The sequence below is a fragment of the Ailuropoda melanoleuca genome, chromosome 4, assembly GCF_002007445.2.
Source record: "Ailuropoda melanoleuca isolate Jingjing chromosome 4, ASM200744v2, whole genome shotgun sequence".
Lineage (NCBI taxonomy): Eukaryota > Metazoa > Chordata > Mammalia > Carnivora > Ursidae > Ailuropoda > Ailuropoda melanoleuca.
The window spans coordinates 95,885,269-95,903,099 of NC_048221.1; the positions used below are offsets into that span (position 1 = coordinate 95,885,269).

At 42.1% G+C, this 17,831-nt stretch overlaps 1 protein-coding gene across 3 annotated transcripts in view; it reads left to right on the forward strand.

The window, feature by feature from the left end:
• The window catches only part of DGUOK (deoxyguanosine kinase), a 28,696-nt gene that overhangs the window by 8,782 nt on the left and 2,083 nt on the right, over nucleotides 1-17,831 (forward strand). Inside the window, exons 2-4 of one of the 3 annotated variants that reach the window (XM_002921485.4) lie at nucleotides 1,798-1,910; nucleotides 10,865-11,052; nucleotides 13,602-13,749. In XM_002921485.4, coding sequence (XP_002921531.2) covers nucleotides 1,798-1,910; nucleotides 10,865-11,052; nucleotides 13,602-13,749 — 449 coding nt within the window. The remainder of the gene's footprint in view (nucleotides 1-1,797; nucleotides 1,911-10,864; nucleotides 11,053-13,601; nucleotides 13,750-17,831) is intronic. The other 2 variants (XM_034659373.1, XM_034659374.1) reach the window with 2 other exon arrangements.

The window sequence follows — 17,831 nt, forward strand, 5'->3', positions numbered from 1 at the left end:
GTCAAGAGTTTTAAGCAGTGTTACTTTGTGTACACTGTGGCTGCAGCTTGAGTGATGGAGTAAAGAAGGCAAAGCCAGTGTCAGAGAGGCAAGAGATAAGAGCCTGATCTTGAGCTTGGAGGTGGGAATGGAGAGAAAAGGACAGGTGGGGGAAGTTTAGAAGGCAGGTGCAAAAGGACTTGGTAGTTACTTGAGGTTTGGCAGAGGAGGGAGAAATTCTGGCAGTGAGCGATGCTGCTGCCATCCCCTGAGGTCTGGGATATGGGAGGACATTCAGTTTGCTGGGGACGATGATGGCTTCATTCATGTAGGGAGCAGAGTGACTGAGGTGTTTGTGGGACATCCAAGTGGAGATGTCTGGAGAGCCCTTGGAGTGAGTCTGGAGCTCAGGAAGGTAATGGGCCAGACACTGGCATAAATGGGAAGAGATAATTTGTTATACTAGGTTGGTTTCATCTCCAAAATATTTCTCAAAGCAGCCACTACTTTCCGCCTCCTCTGCCATCCCTTGGTTCAGGCTGCTGTTATCTGCTGATTGGTTTGCCTACCTCTGTGTCAGTTCTATTCTTACACAGATGGCAGAGTGATCTTTTAAAAATGAGACGGAGGGGCGCCTGGGTGGCACAGCGGTTAAGCATCTGCCTTCGGCTCAGGGCGTGATCCCGGCGTTATGGGATCGAGCCCCACATCGGGCTCCTTGGCTAGGAGCTTGCTTCTTCCCCTCCCACTCCCCCTGCTTGTGTTCCCTCTCTCGCTGGCTGTCTCTATCTCTGTCGAATAAATAAATAAAATCTTTAAAAAAAAAATAAATAAAAATAAAAATGAGACGGAATCTTATCATTTCCCTGCTTAAAATCCGTTGCCACTGACTTCCCATTGCCCTTAGAATAGATGCAAACTTCTTACCGTGCTGGGAGGTCGGGCCTGATGTGGCCTGACCTGCCTACCTGCCTCTCTTCACGTCTTGAGCCACTCTTCTCCCTCACTTGACTGTGCCTCTTCTACGCCCAGGCTTCTCTTCTGGCTCGTCCTATACCAGGTTCTTTCTCTTTTCCCTGCCTTTGTTTCTGCGGCTCCCTCTGCCTGGTTCACCCTTCCCCCACACCTGGCCTGGCTAACTCCTCGCCTTTCAGATCTTACCTCAGATAGCATTTTCTTCAGAGGAACCTTCCCGGTCTCCTGAGCTGGATTAGAGCCATCCTGCATTTTTCTGTCCTAGCACTTAACAATTTGTTATTAGTTACTCCGTGTTTGTTTAGTGTCTCCCATACAAGCTCCGTGGGGGCAAAATCCATCCTGTGTTTTGTTTACCATTGTACCCCCGGTGCCGGACAGTCCTGAGCCCACAGTAAGCACTCCAGTAAGTTTTCGTTGGGTTTGTTGAATGAATGAGGGTCATAATCTCAGTTTTTCTTTCCTCAAAAACTTGCAGTTTTCACACTGTCACAGAATAAATATGATTCAAGCCTTACAACTTAAGTAGATGATTTCCTCTTCCTTTGGTAGTCCTGTTACATTTTCACCTGTTAAGAAAAACTTTGCCTCTGAGAGGTTAGGGCATTAACATTGCAATCAGATCTTAAGGGTATTTTTCCTCCCAGTTGCCTGTATTCATTACGGTGAATACAGATTAGCATGGCCTGATCCATCATCAGTCGGACGCTGGTATGGTGCTGAGTTTTGAAATTGGGAAAACTGGGACTTGTTGCCTTCAGTTGGGCCTCTGTGCCAGAGTTGAGTAGCAGCCTTCTACAGCCGATGTGGGAAGTGTCCCAATACATGCTGTTTGCATTGCAGCTGTGGGAAAGTCCACCTTTGTGAAGTTACTCACGAAAACTTACCCAGAATGGCACATAGCTACAGAACCTGTAGCAACATGGCAGAATGTCCAGGCTGCTGGCTCCCAAAAAGTAAGTTTTCAGTCGTGGTGGGTAGTTGGCAGGCATGGGTGAATAAACTAATTGTAATAATCTAATTTGCTCTGAGTAGGTTAAACAGCCCAGTTTGAGTCTCTTTTTTAAAATCCTTTCATTCCAGAAAGCAGACCACATATGCCAGAGAGGATATGACTTGTTTGAATATGTTGAGTTTTGATTTTTGTGGTTTGCACATCTCTACATAAGTGGCTGCCTCTGTTCTTTGTGGTTTCCCAAAGTATGTCCAGCCGTCCTGGCTTTGTCATTCCTGCCCTTGAGTATATTACTGAAGCTGACCTTCAGCATTAAGAGCTAATTGTAGTGATTTTAACTTATTTATGAAGTGTGAGAAATTGGAAGGGACTTAGCGAACATCTTGTCACACTCTGAGACAATGCGGAAATAATAGCTAGCATTTATAAAGCACGCACTTGGCCACATACTGTGCCAAGCAGTATACATTTCACTTCTGCCTCACGGCATAGGACCTAGTGTCAGGTCTCCTGCTTTGGGAAGGGCGATAGGGTTGGTTTCAACACCAGCCGGATCCATGTGAGTAGGGAAGGACCAGTTTGGATGTGAACCTTAGGGGTAGCTGAGGGAATGGCACTATGTTGCCTCAGTCTCCACACATTCCTCCTGCAGCCACCAAGAATATTTCACTGAGTGGCTCGTTCCGGTTTTTAACAAAACTCTAATTGTTAGAAAGTACTTGTATGAGCCGCTTTGCATCCCTGTGACTCTGAGTCATTGGTTCAAATTCTGCTTCTTAAGTTTTTAATTTCTCTACATGATAGCCCTTTGTATAATTGAAGGTAATTCATGATTTGTTTGCTCTTTCTCTTTCTTTTTTCAAGCCAAACACCCATTTTCTTCCAGACTGTTCTCATTCTGAAGTAACTTTGTCTAGGTGATAAGCTCCAGTTTGTTAGTTTCTCACTTAGAATTTACTCAGAGTGGTACTCTAAATGGTAAAGAATATCATAGAACTTGTTCTAGGTGGCATTTTTCTGTTATTCCAACTCAAAATTGTGTTACCTCTTTTGGCAGGCACATCATGCTTATTGTGGATATATGTTTTTTTAAATTGTCTCTTTGTGTATATGTGTATGTTTGTGAAGTTAATTTTCCATATCTTTCTCTGAGTATGCCACAGGTCATGTGTTGTGGGAATTTAAAAATATGTCCACAAATTATTTGTTGAGCTTTCCTTTAAGAGGTAGACCCTAATTCTCTCCTTGAGTGTGGGCTGGACTTAGCAACTTGCTTCTGATGAATAGAATGTAGCAGGAATAACGGTGGGACTTGCTAGGGTAGGCCAAAAAAGGCATTGTATCCTCTACCTTGTTTGTCTTGATCACTTTGGCTCTGGGGATGCCAGCTGCCATGTCATGAAGCGTCCTTGTCTGTGAAGAGGCCCATGAAGCAAAGAGATCGAGTCCTCCTGCCTGCAGCAGTGTGAGTGAGTCTTCTTGGAAGTGGATCGTTTGGCTCCAGTCTTCAGATGACTGGTCAGCCAACATCGCCACTGAAACTTCGTGAGAAACCCTGAGGCAGAGCCAGCCAGCTAGGCTGTGTCCACATCCGCGCCAATAGAAACTGAGATAATGAACATTTTTTGTTTAAGCCACCAAACTTTGGCACAATTTGTTTTGCAGCAGTAGATACCTAATACTCATGTAGTCCTGCTATCCAGAGGTAAATAGTTAACGTTTTTGTTCTTTTAGATTTCTTTCTGCTTAGGAGAAAATGTATATATTTACATACACCTATATGAATGTATAAAACATACATACATTTACTTTTTTTAAACAAAAATTGTAATTGTTACCTGCATGTCCTTTGATATACAAGGTCTTCCTTTCATAGTAATTTTAATGATTGCAGTATATTGTATAATATGATCCTTTAATTTAACGTAATTGATATATTTAATTTAATTAATATATAATGTTATGTGTACTATATGAATTTCGTCCTGTTATAAAAAATGTTACAAGGATGAATATCCTTGTGGCTGCATCTTTTTTCTTGTTAACAGCTACATTTTGTATATTTTTGTATTTTCTTAGGGTAATCTACAATCGGAATTTTAATGTCCAATAATTGCACATCTTGTTGATTATTGACACCTGTTATGGTTTACAAAATTTTCCTTCAAAAAGTTGTACCACTTTCCCCATACTTTTAGCAACACTGGGTATTACTTTTTTTCATTTTTGCTAATATGAGGGGCAAGAAAATGTATTTTGTTTTACATTTCTTTGGTTACCAATGAATTCAACATCTTTTTATATTTTATCAGCCATTTATTAGTATTCTTTAGTGAATTGCCTATTCAGACCTCTTGCTTTTCCCCCCCCATTGAGATCTTCAAATTTTTGTAATGGCTTTATAAGAACTCATTGTATGTTAAGTATTTTAATTCTTTGTCACATATGGCTGATCCTTTCCCCAGTTTGTCATTTTTATCTCTATATATGATGTATTTTGCAGTATAATACATTTAAGTTTTTATGTAGTCAAATCTGTCCTTTTTTTCATAATTACTGCCTTTGATGTTAAAGTTTTAAAAAGACTCTCACAATCCAAAATTATAAAAACATGTACCTACATTTCTTTCTCTTGCTTTTATGGTTTTATTTTGTTCTTTATGTGACTTTAAAAGTTATAGGAGGCTAATTTTTCCCAAGTCATTATTTACATTTCGTAGTAGTATTCTTGTTTAGCTTAGTCCTGAGTGGTTATTTAATTCTTATTATTGTGACTGGGATCTGTTTTCCCATCATCTTTTTCAAACTGGTCATTATTGTTTTAAAGGAAAGCAGTTAATTGTTGTGTTTGTCTTGTAATATTTTTTTTTTTTGCTTTATTTGCCTGAGGTTTCAGAAAATAATAGTTTTCCCTAAATACTTACATTTTTTGAGAGTTTTCCAACATCCATACTTCACTTCTATTTTCTTGTTTAACTTTATTGGGTAGAAGTTCCAGAGCGTACTAACTATAATAGCACTGATGGTAGTCAGCGTTATCTTGTTCGGTCTTTAATGAAACTACCTCTAATGTGTCAGTGTTAAGTTTTGTGATTGTTAATCGTTTCACAAATCATGTGGAGGAAGTATCCTTCTAATTACTAGGATAGGAACTGTTTTCCGCAGGATCAGATGTTGAATTTTCATCAAAAGCCTTTTTAGTATCTAGTGAGATAACCATGGGGTTTTTCTTTTTTAATCTCTTAGTATTAGTCAGTAGATTTGAAAATGGTACCATCTGTACATTCTAGAAGAACCCTCTTGATCGTGGTATACTATTCAATTAATTTGCTAATAGGTTGTTTGAAATTTTGCATGTATATTTATATATTTAATTGGTATTACTATTTTTTGACAGGTTTTACTATCAGGGTTGTAAAATGAATTGAGAAGTTTTACACTGTTTTAGTGTAGGAATTATCTGTTCTTTGAAGGTAGGATAGAAATCATTTTTTAAATAATATGGATCAGTGCTATTTGAGTGGAATAGTTACTGGACAACTATGTCTTCCTCAGCTGTTATTCAGGCTTTGTGGGTTTTGTTTTGTTTTGTTTTAATTTATTTGACAGAGAGAGACAGCCAGCGAGAGAGGGAACACAAGCAGGGGGAGTGGGAGAGGAAGAAGCAGGCTCACAGCAAAGGTGCCTGATGTGGGGCTCGAACCCAGAACGCCGGGATCACGCCCTGAGCTGAAGGCAGACGCTTAACCACTGCACTACCCAGGCGCCCCCTTTTTTTTTACCTTCTTGAATCAATTTTGATAACCTTGTTTTCTTAGAAAATTGCCCTTTTATTGAGATTTTTAAATTTAATAGTATAAAAATAGGACCTGTGGGTTTTTTTATACTTTAATCCAGAATTACTGTGTATTTTGTGTGATGTTGCTTGCTTGTTTGTGTTAATATTTGGGGAGGGATAGATTTGCTAGATGATTGTCTCTGTTCTTTCTTTAAAGACCCAGTTAATGGATTTTATTAATTCTGTGGGGACTTGCATTCTAATTCATTAATTTTGGCCTTTAAATTTACTAATTTCTTTCTAAGAATCTCTTTGTATTTTTATTTATTTTTTTTAAAGATTTTATTTATTTATTCGACAGAGATAGAGACAGCCAGTGAGAGAGGGAACACAAGCAGGGGGAGTGGGAGAGGAAGAAGCAGGCTCATAGTGGAGGAGCCTGATGTGGGGCTCGATCCCACAATGCCAGGATCACGCCCTGAGCCGAAGGCAGACGCTTAACTGCTGTGCTACCCAGGCGCCCCCCTCTTTGTATTTTTAAAGCTCTTTTAGGTTGAATGATTAGTTTGCGTATTTTTCTTTTTTTCTTTCCTTAATAATAAAGCATTTGCAACTGAAAATTTTCTTCATGTGATAAGCTTTGGCCTTGTCTTTTAGAGTTTGACATACAAGATTTTAACTGAAATATCTAAAGGGTTTGTAATTGTAGTTTTTGATTTATTCTTTGCCCTAGAATTATTTTTAAGGTATTTTACATTTTCTGAGTAGATTTTGTGTGTGCATTTTTTTTTTTACTCTAATTTTATTTTGTTATGGTCAGACAACTTGGCTTATACAGTTTCTAATTGGGGGAACTTACTGAGGTCTTGTTCATGGCTTATGTATGATCGATTTTTATGTATGATCAATTTTGGTAAGTGTGCCATGGACTTTTAAGAAAAATATATATTGGGGCTCATGGGTGGCTCAGCTGTTAAGTGTCTGCCTTCAGCTCGGGTCATGATCCCAGGGTTCTGGGATCAAGCCCCGCATCGGGCTCCCTGCTCAGCAGGAAGCCTGCTTCTCCCTCTCACAACTCCCCTTGCTTGTGTTCCCTCTCTCCCTGTCTCTCTCTGTCAAATAAATAAATAAAAATCTTAAAATATATATATATATTATCTCTAAAGTATGGAGTTTGATGTGACATATAATATAAATTCTAAGATGCCATTGATTCTAAGACACATAATCACTTTTTTTTTTTAAAGATTTTATTTATTTATTTGATAGAGATAGAGACAGCCAGCGAGAGGGAGCACAAGCGGGGGGAGTGGGAGAGGAAGAAGCAGGCTCATAGCAGAAGAGCCTGACGTGGGGCTCGATCCCATAATGCCGGGACCACGCCCTGAGGTGAAGGTAGACGCTTAACCGCTGTGCCACCCAGGCGCCCCGACACATAATCACTTAAATAATACTTCTAAGGAATAATTAAAATGTCTATTAAAGTTTAACTTAAACATTGTAAGATATACCTCAATTTCAGATATGTGAAAAATAATAATTTAAAATAGGCGCTCATTTTTGGGGTGTACTTTTTATATTAAGTTCTGAGAAAAGTGTATTAAAGGTTGTGCTTTTATTTTGTCTGTTTCCTTGTATTTTTAATCAGCTCTGTTCTTATGTTTCTATATTTCAGGGCTTTATTATTGCACGTAAAAAGGTTCACGACTCCTTTGTATAGTCTTTATTGATTTATTAGTAAAATAAAAACCCTCTTGTATCATTTAATACTTTTTTTAAAATACAATTTTGCCACATCTGCGTTCTTTTTATTTGCATCTATTTGGTGGATTTTGCTGTCCCTTTGTCCTTAACCAATATACATCATGTTGTTAGGTATTTTTCTTGCAGGATTTTTAGTTTTTACTCAATGTTAGGGTTTGCCTTTCCTGGGAATTTTTCTCTTTTATTATAATTATGTTTAACTTATTTCTATCACCTTATTTTGTGTTTTCATCTCCTTTTTCTACCTTTTTTCTATATTTAATATTTTCTTTCATTTTTCTCCCCTTTATTCATATGGGAAACTTCACTATTTTTATCCTAACGGGAAACATGTACATGTTTAAACCTATCTTTCAATGTTAATGGAGTCTCTGTAAAAGAGAAAAAGAAGCCAAAACAGAACTCTACTACTTTTTTATTACCTTCCTTGCCAGGTATATTGAAATAATCTAAAATTTTGTAGATCCAGAATGTTTTTACATTGTGAAATTTCCTTTTTAACAATAGAAATGTGGCACTGAGTTTCGTAGCCACATAAATAGTAGTTCCTTAGTTACACCTTTAGTTATACTTAACTCTGTTCAACTGGTTGATCACTGACCACTGTTTTCTCATTACCACATCTTCCCATTTCTTAATTTTTCAGTTGGTTGAAATATATTTTAGAGAATTTTTTCAGAAAGGGCATGTGGGTGGTATAATTTGAGTGATTGCTTGTCTAAAAATGTCCTCCTTTTGCTCTGGAATATAAAAGGTAGTTTCTGTTGTAGAGAAGTATTATATGGTTCTGATCTTTTTTTTTTTTCCTTTTAATAAGTAATTCATGTGATTTCCCCACCATTAGGTTGTTTTGTTTTTATGAATTGCCAGTGTTTGACAGGATAGGTCCAGTTTTGGGTTCTTGTACGGGTGTGTGTGTGTGTGTGTGTGTGTGTGTTTATAAAGCTGTATATGTAAATATATATGAAATCTTTTCTGGTACTCTGTGAATTTTTTTGGTGGAAAGTCACGTCTCAAATTTTCTTTAATTTTTTTCTTTTAGCTTTTCTATCAGATCAGTTCCTTCTTACTATAACTTCTAGTTTTAAACTTTGTTCTTAAATACCTAGAGATACTACATGGTTCTATTAGTGATTCTCAGTGATGATGAGATTTGATGAGAAGGAGACACACACCTTATGAGTAACGGTCTTCCTCTGCTCGTGTCTTTGTTGGGGGTGGCATTTCCTCTCTCTCTATTGGACTCTTGTCTCAGAAGGAAAATCGCTTCCTTAGGTAGCTTTGTCTCAGCTACAGGTGCTGTGGAGTTGTGGATCATTTTAGCTCTTGTTTGGAAAGTTGTTTGATACAGAATTATATTAATTACTGTGAGGTGGAACACAAGTGACACTACATCTTGATACATCTTTCCAGAGGAAAAAATGGAAAGGCAAAAACACCTTAGCACGGTACTACAGTGTACATTGGATCTCCTCCTCCTAACCTGTATGTCTCCATTTCTGTCACAGTTTTTTTTCTCTTAGTTTAAGGAAAATTTCTTGAGCTGATGTTCTGTATGACATTCACTAATGAGGTTTACTGCCGTATACAGTCTGCTGGTGACTGTCTTCATAAGGTGCTTTGTTTTGGCAATTGCGTTTTTCTCCTCTAAGAATGTTCTTTCATATTATTCCTGTTTTTATGACAGCATGTTCTTATCAATGTGGCAAAATCTTGTATCTCATTGAGATTTTTCTGTTTTCTTTTGTTTCTGGCAACAGCTCTGTCTCCTAAGGGGCTGCTTGTCCTGAGCAGACACACTGGTTTTCTCCCTTTGAATTGCTGCATATTATTATAGCCAGTCATTGTCCCTCTCTTTCCTTATATGTTTGAAGGGATGTTTGTATTTGTTCTGTAGCTGAGATGGGTTCTTTCAGAAATTGTGTAGGCCCTGTACAGTATTTTGTTTCAGAACATTCTCCCTTCGGTAGCCCAAAGACTGCTGATAGAAGAGCTCCCCCCCCCCAGTCAAGCTAGTACATCTGTACACATAGCACCTCACTCCGTTCAGTGGGCTTCCATGCAGTCTCATAACTGCTACACCCCAAGGGCTCTCTGCTGTCTCTGGTGACCCCATTGGAGACTCAAGTGGATTCAGATGTGTACCCCTGCCTCTACTGCCAACTCTTAACCGGGGGGTTATTTGTGAGACTGCTATGTGTTTGCGAGTTGGAGGATTGGAAGGAGGGAAAACATGTGATCCATTCCGCTCTACCTGCATTGCTCCCAGTGAAGCCTTTCAGAGGGCTGGGATCCTTCTTTGGAATCTGTGGTTGATACTTAGCCAAACTGGACCACTTGTGTTTATCTAACCTGTTCCCCCTCCTCTATCTTTTTCTCCACCCAAATGTGCTCTTAGTCCCCATTTCTATCTGTGGAAATTCCATGTATCATTTACTTCCCAGCTTGTGTTTTCATGGAGAAGCATTAGATTGACGTTAGAGGAAGCCAGGTTTGAGTCCCTGTTCTGCACTTACTCACCTTGAAACCTTGGCCAAGTAAGTTGGTTAACCTTTCTGAGTGTATTTGTCCCTCAGGAAAATGAGCATAACAATAGTGCCCTCTTCATGAAGCTGTTTTTGAAGATTAAATGACATAACAGCGCAGTGAACACTGAAAATAAATCTTAGTTTTGTTTCCTGTACCCCTTACAGCATCAAGCCTATGTAGCGCCTCATCCATGTAGGCCTTCAGTTAATGGAGATTGAATGAATTCACTTTTGTGCTGAGTCAGTGGCAGAGCCCAGGAAAGAGTCCAGGGCTCCCGAGTATCTCCCATGTGTTCCCACCTGCACATGCTGAGTAAGTGGGTCTTCAGATACATTTCAGAAAGTCTCCAGAATGGAGGAGGAAGGTTTTGTTTGTTTGTTTTAATCCCTTCTGTGAGAGAGAGAGAATTCTGTTTGGTTGTTTAGTTGGATTTTCAAATAACCCGTTGGCTTTCTTGTCTGGGTTGAAGTTTTGTAAAGAAATAGCCACGGATGGCAGTTCAGAAGAGAGGCGGCGTTGTGTGAACATGGGAGGTTTGATTGCAGGGAGTCTTAGATGGCTGTTGGGTAGCTCCGGGTTAGACGGACTCCGCAAACCAGTCAGTGAGCGTCTTGAGTGTATGTACGGTTCTTCCTCTGCTCTTCGCTGCCGTGGTCAAAGGGCCATGTCCTCTCCCTCTCAGATTCTCATGTTATCGGTAGGAAAAGCTCTTCCTTGATCATATAGCTTTGACTAAACTGGGGGATATGATTATATCTTTTTAGTAGAAGGAAACTTTTGTAATTGCTTCCCTCATTGATTATCAAACCATGGTGGTGGGTAGTAAACACCGTGAGGTAAATATACCTTCTAGGAAATTCCCCTCTTTTGTAATTTCCCTCTAGGCCTTCACTGCCCAAAGTCTTGGAAACTTGCTGGATATGATGTACCAGGAACCAGCACGATGGTCCTACACATTCCAGACGTTTTCTTTTATGAGCCGCCTGAAAGTACAGCTGGAGCCCTTCCCTGAGAAACTGTTACAGGCCGAGAAGGCGGTACAGATCTTCGAGAGGTCCGTGTACAGTGACAGGTAAGACCCCGAGCCCTTCGCTGGCACTGCATGTTTTCCCTTCTTGCTCCGCTGTGGTTATTGATAATTGTACTTTTTCATCATCCGTTTACTTCTGAAGATGCTAGTTGGTTACCCATTTACTTCCAAATGAGACAGACTAATTCTACTTCTTAGTGTTTCCATAAAACCTCCTAGAGGGAAAAAAGAAGGGTGCACTTGTAAGTGTCATGTAAGTTTTTTAAACATTATCTCAAAACCATGTAAGATATGTAGAACAAATCCTATGGGCTACATAATCCTTCTCTACCCCAAGAGAGAGTTTACTCTTTATAAAAGCTAAATATGTGAATTACAAGTGGTTGAGCTGTAGATTTTGGTTCTTCTACAGATGTTGGGTATACTCCTGCATATTTTTCCCTCCCCTTTCCCAGGCCATGCCCCCTGGTCTAGGAAGGTGAATTACATATAACCATCCTCATTGCTTGGAAACATATTCACCATGGGTTTTTTGATTTCCAGCCCTTTAGTGAAGTAGTCATGTGAGAGACCCTTCAGAAAAAGAACTACTTTGTTTAGAAGTTACAAGATCTTAACATTTTCTCGTAAAGGAAGAGGTGAGAATTGATTTTGCTATAGGAAGCTACACATTCTAGGTGTTTTCTTCAGAGGGGGCATTTTTGAGATAGAAAGGATAATTCATTATATATTCTAATAGCGATGGTTATTTAGACCCTTTCCCGTCTTTAAAAAATTCATTCATTCATTTCTTTGCTCAGTGCAGATTATTAAATCCCCATACATTCAGGCACCAGGCTAGACCCTGGGGCTGCAGCAGTGAGCAAGGCAGACCCAGTTCCTGCCTTCAGGGCAACCCTTGTGTAACGGGGACTCTGAGATCGCACATATGCTCGTGCGTGTGATATTGTCCCAGAGGAGGAACACAAGTTGTTTGGGAGAGTGGATGACTGGGAGGAAGAAATCCAGATCTTTTCTGTTTGAGTTAAAAGAAACAATAGTATGTGGTTTTAGAACAGGGACCCTGGTGCCGGGGTCCTTAGGCTCATTCTCTGTGGCATCTGCACGCAGACTGCAGTAGTTCCCTCCCCTTAGTCCTCTGCACCCCAACTTTCTCCCTCCCCATCACCACTGACTGCAGAGAAATAAGAGGTGCTCATTCTCAAGAAAGGGGAGTACCCCTCTTAAAGGGCTTATTAACAGATATGTCCTTTCTAAGATTTTAATTTCTAAGTTGCCTGTGAAGAAGCTGAAAATATTTTTCAGAAATTGATTTACAAAAGTCATCTTTCTATGTTGCCTTCAGCTAGACTATTATAGCTAAACCATTCCAGACCGAGAAAGTTGACTTTGGGAGCTCCTAGATTAATTTCTTCACAGCCTAGCAAAGAAGTAGGTATAGTAACAAAGATGTCTTGAATGCTTTGCACCAGTCACTCTTCCAAGCACCTTGTGAGTACTACATACAGTCATCTCAACAGCGCCATGAGTCAGGTTCTACTGTTGTCTCTTTGTACAGAGGAAGAAATGGGCTGAGGGAGTTTGATGACTTGCCCATGGCAACACAGCTTGTGAATTTGGGGGCCAGGCTCACACTCAGGAGTGTGACGCTGCCACCCATTCTCTTAATCGCAACTCTCGCAGCCTTGTGGTGTATACTTCCCTGGGCCATTCGTATACAAGGATTCTGAATTTCATTTTCCCAGAAGTGGCCAGTTGCTAAGCGTTGCCTTAGAAACTGGAGTTCATTGTTTAGGATGTAAATTGTGTTTTGTATCAAGATGCCTGAGGTTTGAAAGCAGAATTGACCCTTCTGAGGCAGTGGTTTCTTGTTAGCTCTGATTTCCTATTTACCAGATGCTCCTTTAGTTGTGGAAGTAAGCAAGGGGCAAGCCAGTTTGATTTTTAGATTGAGCTTTCTTGTACCTGGATTAGAAGCTCAGCAGCAGAGGAAGCAAGTGAGTAAGGGCTCCTGTGTTCGTTGGGGGACGGTCCGCTTTCTTCTTAACACTGCAGTTAATAAGAAATGCATGTCCCGCTCTATAGGTGACACCACTTCCGTACATTTCCTTCTCCACTTACTAACCACACGAGAGGATGGCTCAGCAGCCTGGAGACCCGGAAGCCCTCATGAGCCCCAGATTGTTTTTTGGTTTGGGGGCTGGTTGCAGTAGTAAAGAAATCTCAGAAGTGTGAGTTTTCATGCACCGTATGCTGTATGTTCCGACTGGCCTCCAGCAGGGAGAATCACTGGCGACCGATGATAGTCTTTTCCACTACCCTTGTTCTTCCAGTGGATTAATCCAGTTGGAGAGCTGTGATTTTGGCTTCTAAAGTCGACATGCTATTTCCCATCTTACTGTTGAACAAGGAAGGAGACATAGGTTAAGAATTCAGATTTCTTAAAGATTGATGAGGAGCTGGAAAGGTTAAGTGGCTTGAACAGACATGGAACAAGTTGGTTATTGATTTTTTTGCTTCTCTCCCTTTTGCCTTTCATTCCATTTCCCATTCTGATCCCCTCCCCCAATCCCACCTATATTTCCAACCAGGTATATCTTTGCGAAGAATCTTTTTGAAAATGGTTCCCTCAGTGACATCGAATGGCATATCTATCAAGACTGGCATTCTTTTCTCCTGCAGAAGTTTGCCAGCCAGCTCAGATTACATGGCTTCATCTACCTCCAGGCTACCCCCCAGGTGATGCGGAATGTCAAACCTTTTTTTTTTTTAAAGATTTTTTTTATTTATTTATTCGACAGAGATAGAGACAGCCAGCGAAAGAGAGAGAGAGAGAGAGAGAGAGAGAGGGAACACAAGCAGGGGGAGTGGGAGAGGAAGAAGCAGGCTCATAGCGGAGGAGCCTGATGTGGGGCTCGATCCCAGAACGCCGGGATCACGCCCTGAGCTGAAGGCAGACGCTTAACCGCTGTGCCACCCAGGTGCCCCCGGAATGTCAAACCTTAATCTTCAGGGCTGTCTGAAACCTAAGAGGTGACGTTCTCCAGCATCTGATTTTCTGGTTGGAGAATTAGATTGCGGGTATTATGTGGAGCATGGAGAACAGTGTGGGTCACACCCTCCCCTTCTGGTATCGAGCACCCTGTTGCCCACAGGCTTTCTGTGGCAGAGGGCCAAAGCAGATGACTGATAGAAAGGGTCCCTCTCCGTGCAACAACAACATAGAGAAAATCAGACATTGTTGTTTTCAGCCAGGGCTTGCAGATTGCTCCTCTGGCCAGGTCACCTGTAGCCAACTGCCTTGGCTTTCCCTTTCCTCCAGCTGGCCCTCGGAGTCTGATGGTCTTGATGGTTTCCTGAATAGGGTGCTTGGAGGAAGTGGAGAGTCTCCTCACCTCACCCTGATACTAGCATAATTAATAGCTGCCTTTTCAATCTTGAGGGTGCCACTGTTAAGTCAGGCTGGACCACAGAAGTTACATTCCCTGACTCTCTGACTTGGACCTTGGAACCAGCCTGTTTTGGAGCCCCCACAACAGGGGGATGTCATGGAAGGAGCACCAAAATCTCTGACTGGCAGTGATCGTGGACAGCCCCTAGAAACCTTTCCCCTGGAAGGGTCCTTGTCTGTCAAATCCGGTGGCTCAGACTAGTGGTCTCTAAGGGCTCTTCTGGAGTGGGATTCTGAGTCAAGGCTGGAGGTATTTTTTGAGAGGTGTGTTGCTCTCAGCTTTTGAGACCGATGTAATAGGTGGTCAGATGTCAGGTATCCTTCATAATCTTAGGAGGAGGGCTCCCTTCTGACGAGAGGCCACACTTTTTAGAGACAGGACTGAACCTTGTGGACAGAGCAGGCCTGAGAGCAGATTGAGCAGGGTCAGAAGATAGTGGGAAGCCCATCACACGGGCTTGCAGGAGCTGGAGGGGAGAAGGCCAGCAAGAAAGTCTTCCTCACTTTGTGCACTTGCAATGACTGAGAAGGGTACGGTGATGATGACAAGGTTGTGGCAATTTTGATGATGATGAGAGTGTGACTGATAGGTCTTTATGGAGAGACTAACCGAGGTCTTTCAGCTGGGGCAGAATGACAGGGTTTGAAGGGCTCTTGCAACTTAATGGTAGAAAAAGCAAAAAAAAGCTTTAAGATTGGATGGGGATTTTGGTGCTCTTTTGATGGTTTTAGAAACAGAGACCCAGGAATGCTGATACCCTTCCCCAGAGTCACCCCTGACCCCTTCTGTGAGATTTAGACGTGACTATATCCAAGGGAAGAGCAGAACGGAAGCGAACCACATCTGTGTGAAAAGCCGTGCAATTGCCCCATACTCTAGTACAGAGCCCTGGGAAATACTGAGTTTAGAGATTGTGAGATGGACCTATGGAGCGCATTTTGCTCCTATCTACCTGCTCTTCCCTAAGTTCTAAAAAGCAAACAAACCAACATAAATCAGTCAAAAGAGAAATGTCTGGGCCTCAGTGTCCCCACCCAGCCCCGTGGAATCAGGAAGAGGGCGCAGCCAGCCAGGCCTTGCTGGCACTGTTGGCAGCATGGAGATGGTGTGCTGGGAATGCCTGGCACAAATGGCACCTGGGTTTGGGCTTGGGAAGCATGGTGGCCAGACCCACCAGCAGTGTCACAGTCCAGTTGCCATCCCAGCAGCCACTCTTCCTGGGGTGGTTGGTGAAGGGGGCAGGCCAGCAGGAGGGTCCCCCCTTGCCATTCTTGGCCCCACTCTTTCTTAGTCATATTCAGGTGTGTCCTCCCCATGACAACTGATAGCAGGAGACACAGGACTAGAGCACTGCTTGCGCAGGACTTGTTAAAAAAGAATTTGTTGTGACCATACCAGTAAAACAAGAGTTTTGCCAAATGCTTAAAATAGGAGCTTACCTATTAATCATGCTCCTTGGAATTTACTCCATAAATGTGCTCCCACACGGGCAAAGTGGCTCCTGTGCAAGCCAGCACTGTTTGTAATAGCAGCTCGTTGAAAACAACCCAGGTGGTCATCCGTAGGGACCAGTTGATTGCATTCTGCTCTGTCCGTACACTGGAAAACTCTGAAGCAGTAAAAATGGGAAAACACTATACTAACGTAATAGTCTCTAAGACGTCGTTAAGTGAAGAAAAGCTGGCACAGAGTGTGTGCTGGGATACCTTTTATAAGTATGGTGTTTTTTTAAAAGGTGGGGGGTAAGGTGTATTTGCATGAAATATTTCCGAAGGCATACAAAAAGTTACCATCGGTTGCGGGTGGGATGGAAAACTGGACCGCTAGAAGTTGGGGCTGTAGGGCTGTGTGATGGGAGAGGGAGGCAAACAACAAGAAATGTTTTGAAGCCATCAGCAGTAAGGGTGGGGTGTGGAGGCAGAAAGAGAGGGAAGAAAAAGCAGGTTCATGGTGAAGGAAAGTAGAAAAGAAAGAGATGAAACCAGGAGACAAAGGTAAATGGAGCTGGAGGACGAGGTCAGCACTGCCAACCACGAATGAAGGCAGGTGACGGATGTGTACTGACCACCTGTCTGCCAGCCTAGCACTCAGCCCTAAACAAGACAGACTGTGGCTCCCGGCCACTGTGTTCCCTGTGCATGCCTCCCTCTGTCTCCTGCTACAGTGGAAATGCCTCTGGTGGCCTGGGTTTCCCCAGGGCCTACCAAGGTGCTCGGGAGCTGGTAGCAAAGATAAAGGGGGAGCTCCTGCCCCTTCTGGGGAATGTCTCTGACTGCTGGGGCCCAGTGGCTCCCTCCCTTACCTGCACTGCTGCCCTGAAGGTCCAGACCTCACAGTTTAGCACTTGATTCACTGTTTTCCATATTGTTATATTTATTATCTATCTAAATTATAAAATCCCAAGGACAAGGACTTCATCTAAGTTTGGGATGATAATTGATTAGGGGAAGAGATCGATGAGAAGGAGTAAGTGCTAAAAGTATTAACCTGTTAGATCTGTCTCCATTAATCAATCTGAAAAGTTGGACATAAGCTCATAAATGAAATTTATTTACATGATTTTGTCTCCTTAGAGGAAAGGTGTGCACAGCAGGGATTCTGCATCTTTGGGAATATTGTGCACTTCATTTGGGGCTAAAGTTTACATTGGGAATAAAGTTTTTTTAAGTGTTTGAAAGAGGGACTACCCTCTTTGAGTGGGTTAATCCACCTGTTCTTCCCAGGACAGATGACATTGAATGATGAAATGTTTGCCAGGTGGCGAGAGGAAGGGAAGCGATCAGGCAAAACAAACATGTGGAGCAGAAGTCTCAAGGTGGGAAAGAGCTTGGCCTGTCCCGTGGGTCTGATCTGGCTACTGCCCTGAGTCCAGGGAGGTGCTGAGGAAGTTGAGGGAGGGGTAGGAGAGGTGGCCAGAATCCGGGATGGCCTTGTGTGGCAGGTAAAGGAGAAGACGACATTCTCTGAGCCATTGTGCTTCCAACCTTTCTACCAGGTGAAGGCAGAGTGGAATGATGCACTCTGGAAAGGGGGAGGAAAGGAGAGTTAGTCTTAAGCCTCACTTTTTTTTACTTCTTTGTTTTATTTTTTGACCTATTCAGAGTTTGCCTTCTGCTCCAGAGTCAGTGACAGGATATGAAAGACATTTTCAGATTACTTACATTTTGTAAATGTGATGCTCCTCATACTTCCTTGAACCTGGGGCTTTACGGCTACAGGCAGTAGGGAGCCTGGGAGGTGTTCGCAGCAACGAGGGTGCTGCCCTTCTCTTGCATCACTCTGGAAGTGTGGGTGGAGGCAGCTCACTGGGAGGAGAGAGCCGCTGTGGCCAGGAACTTGACACACCTTAACCTTGGTGAATCCTCACAG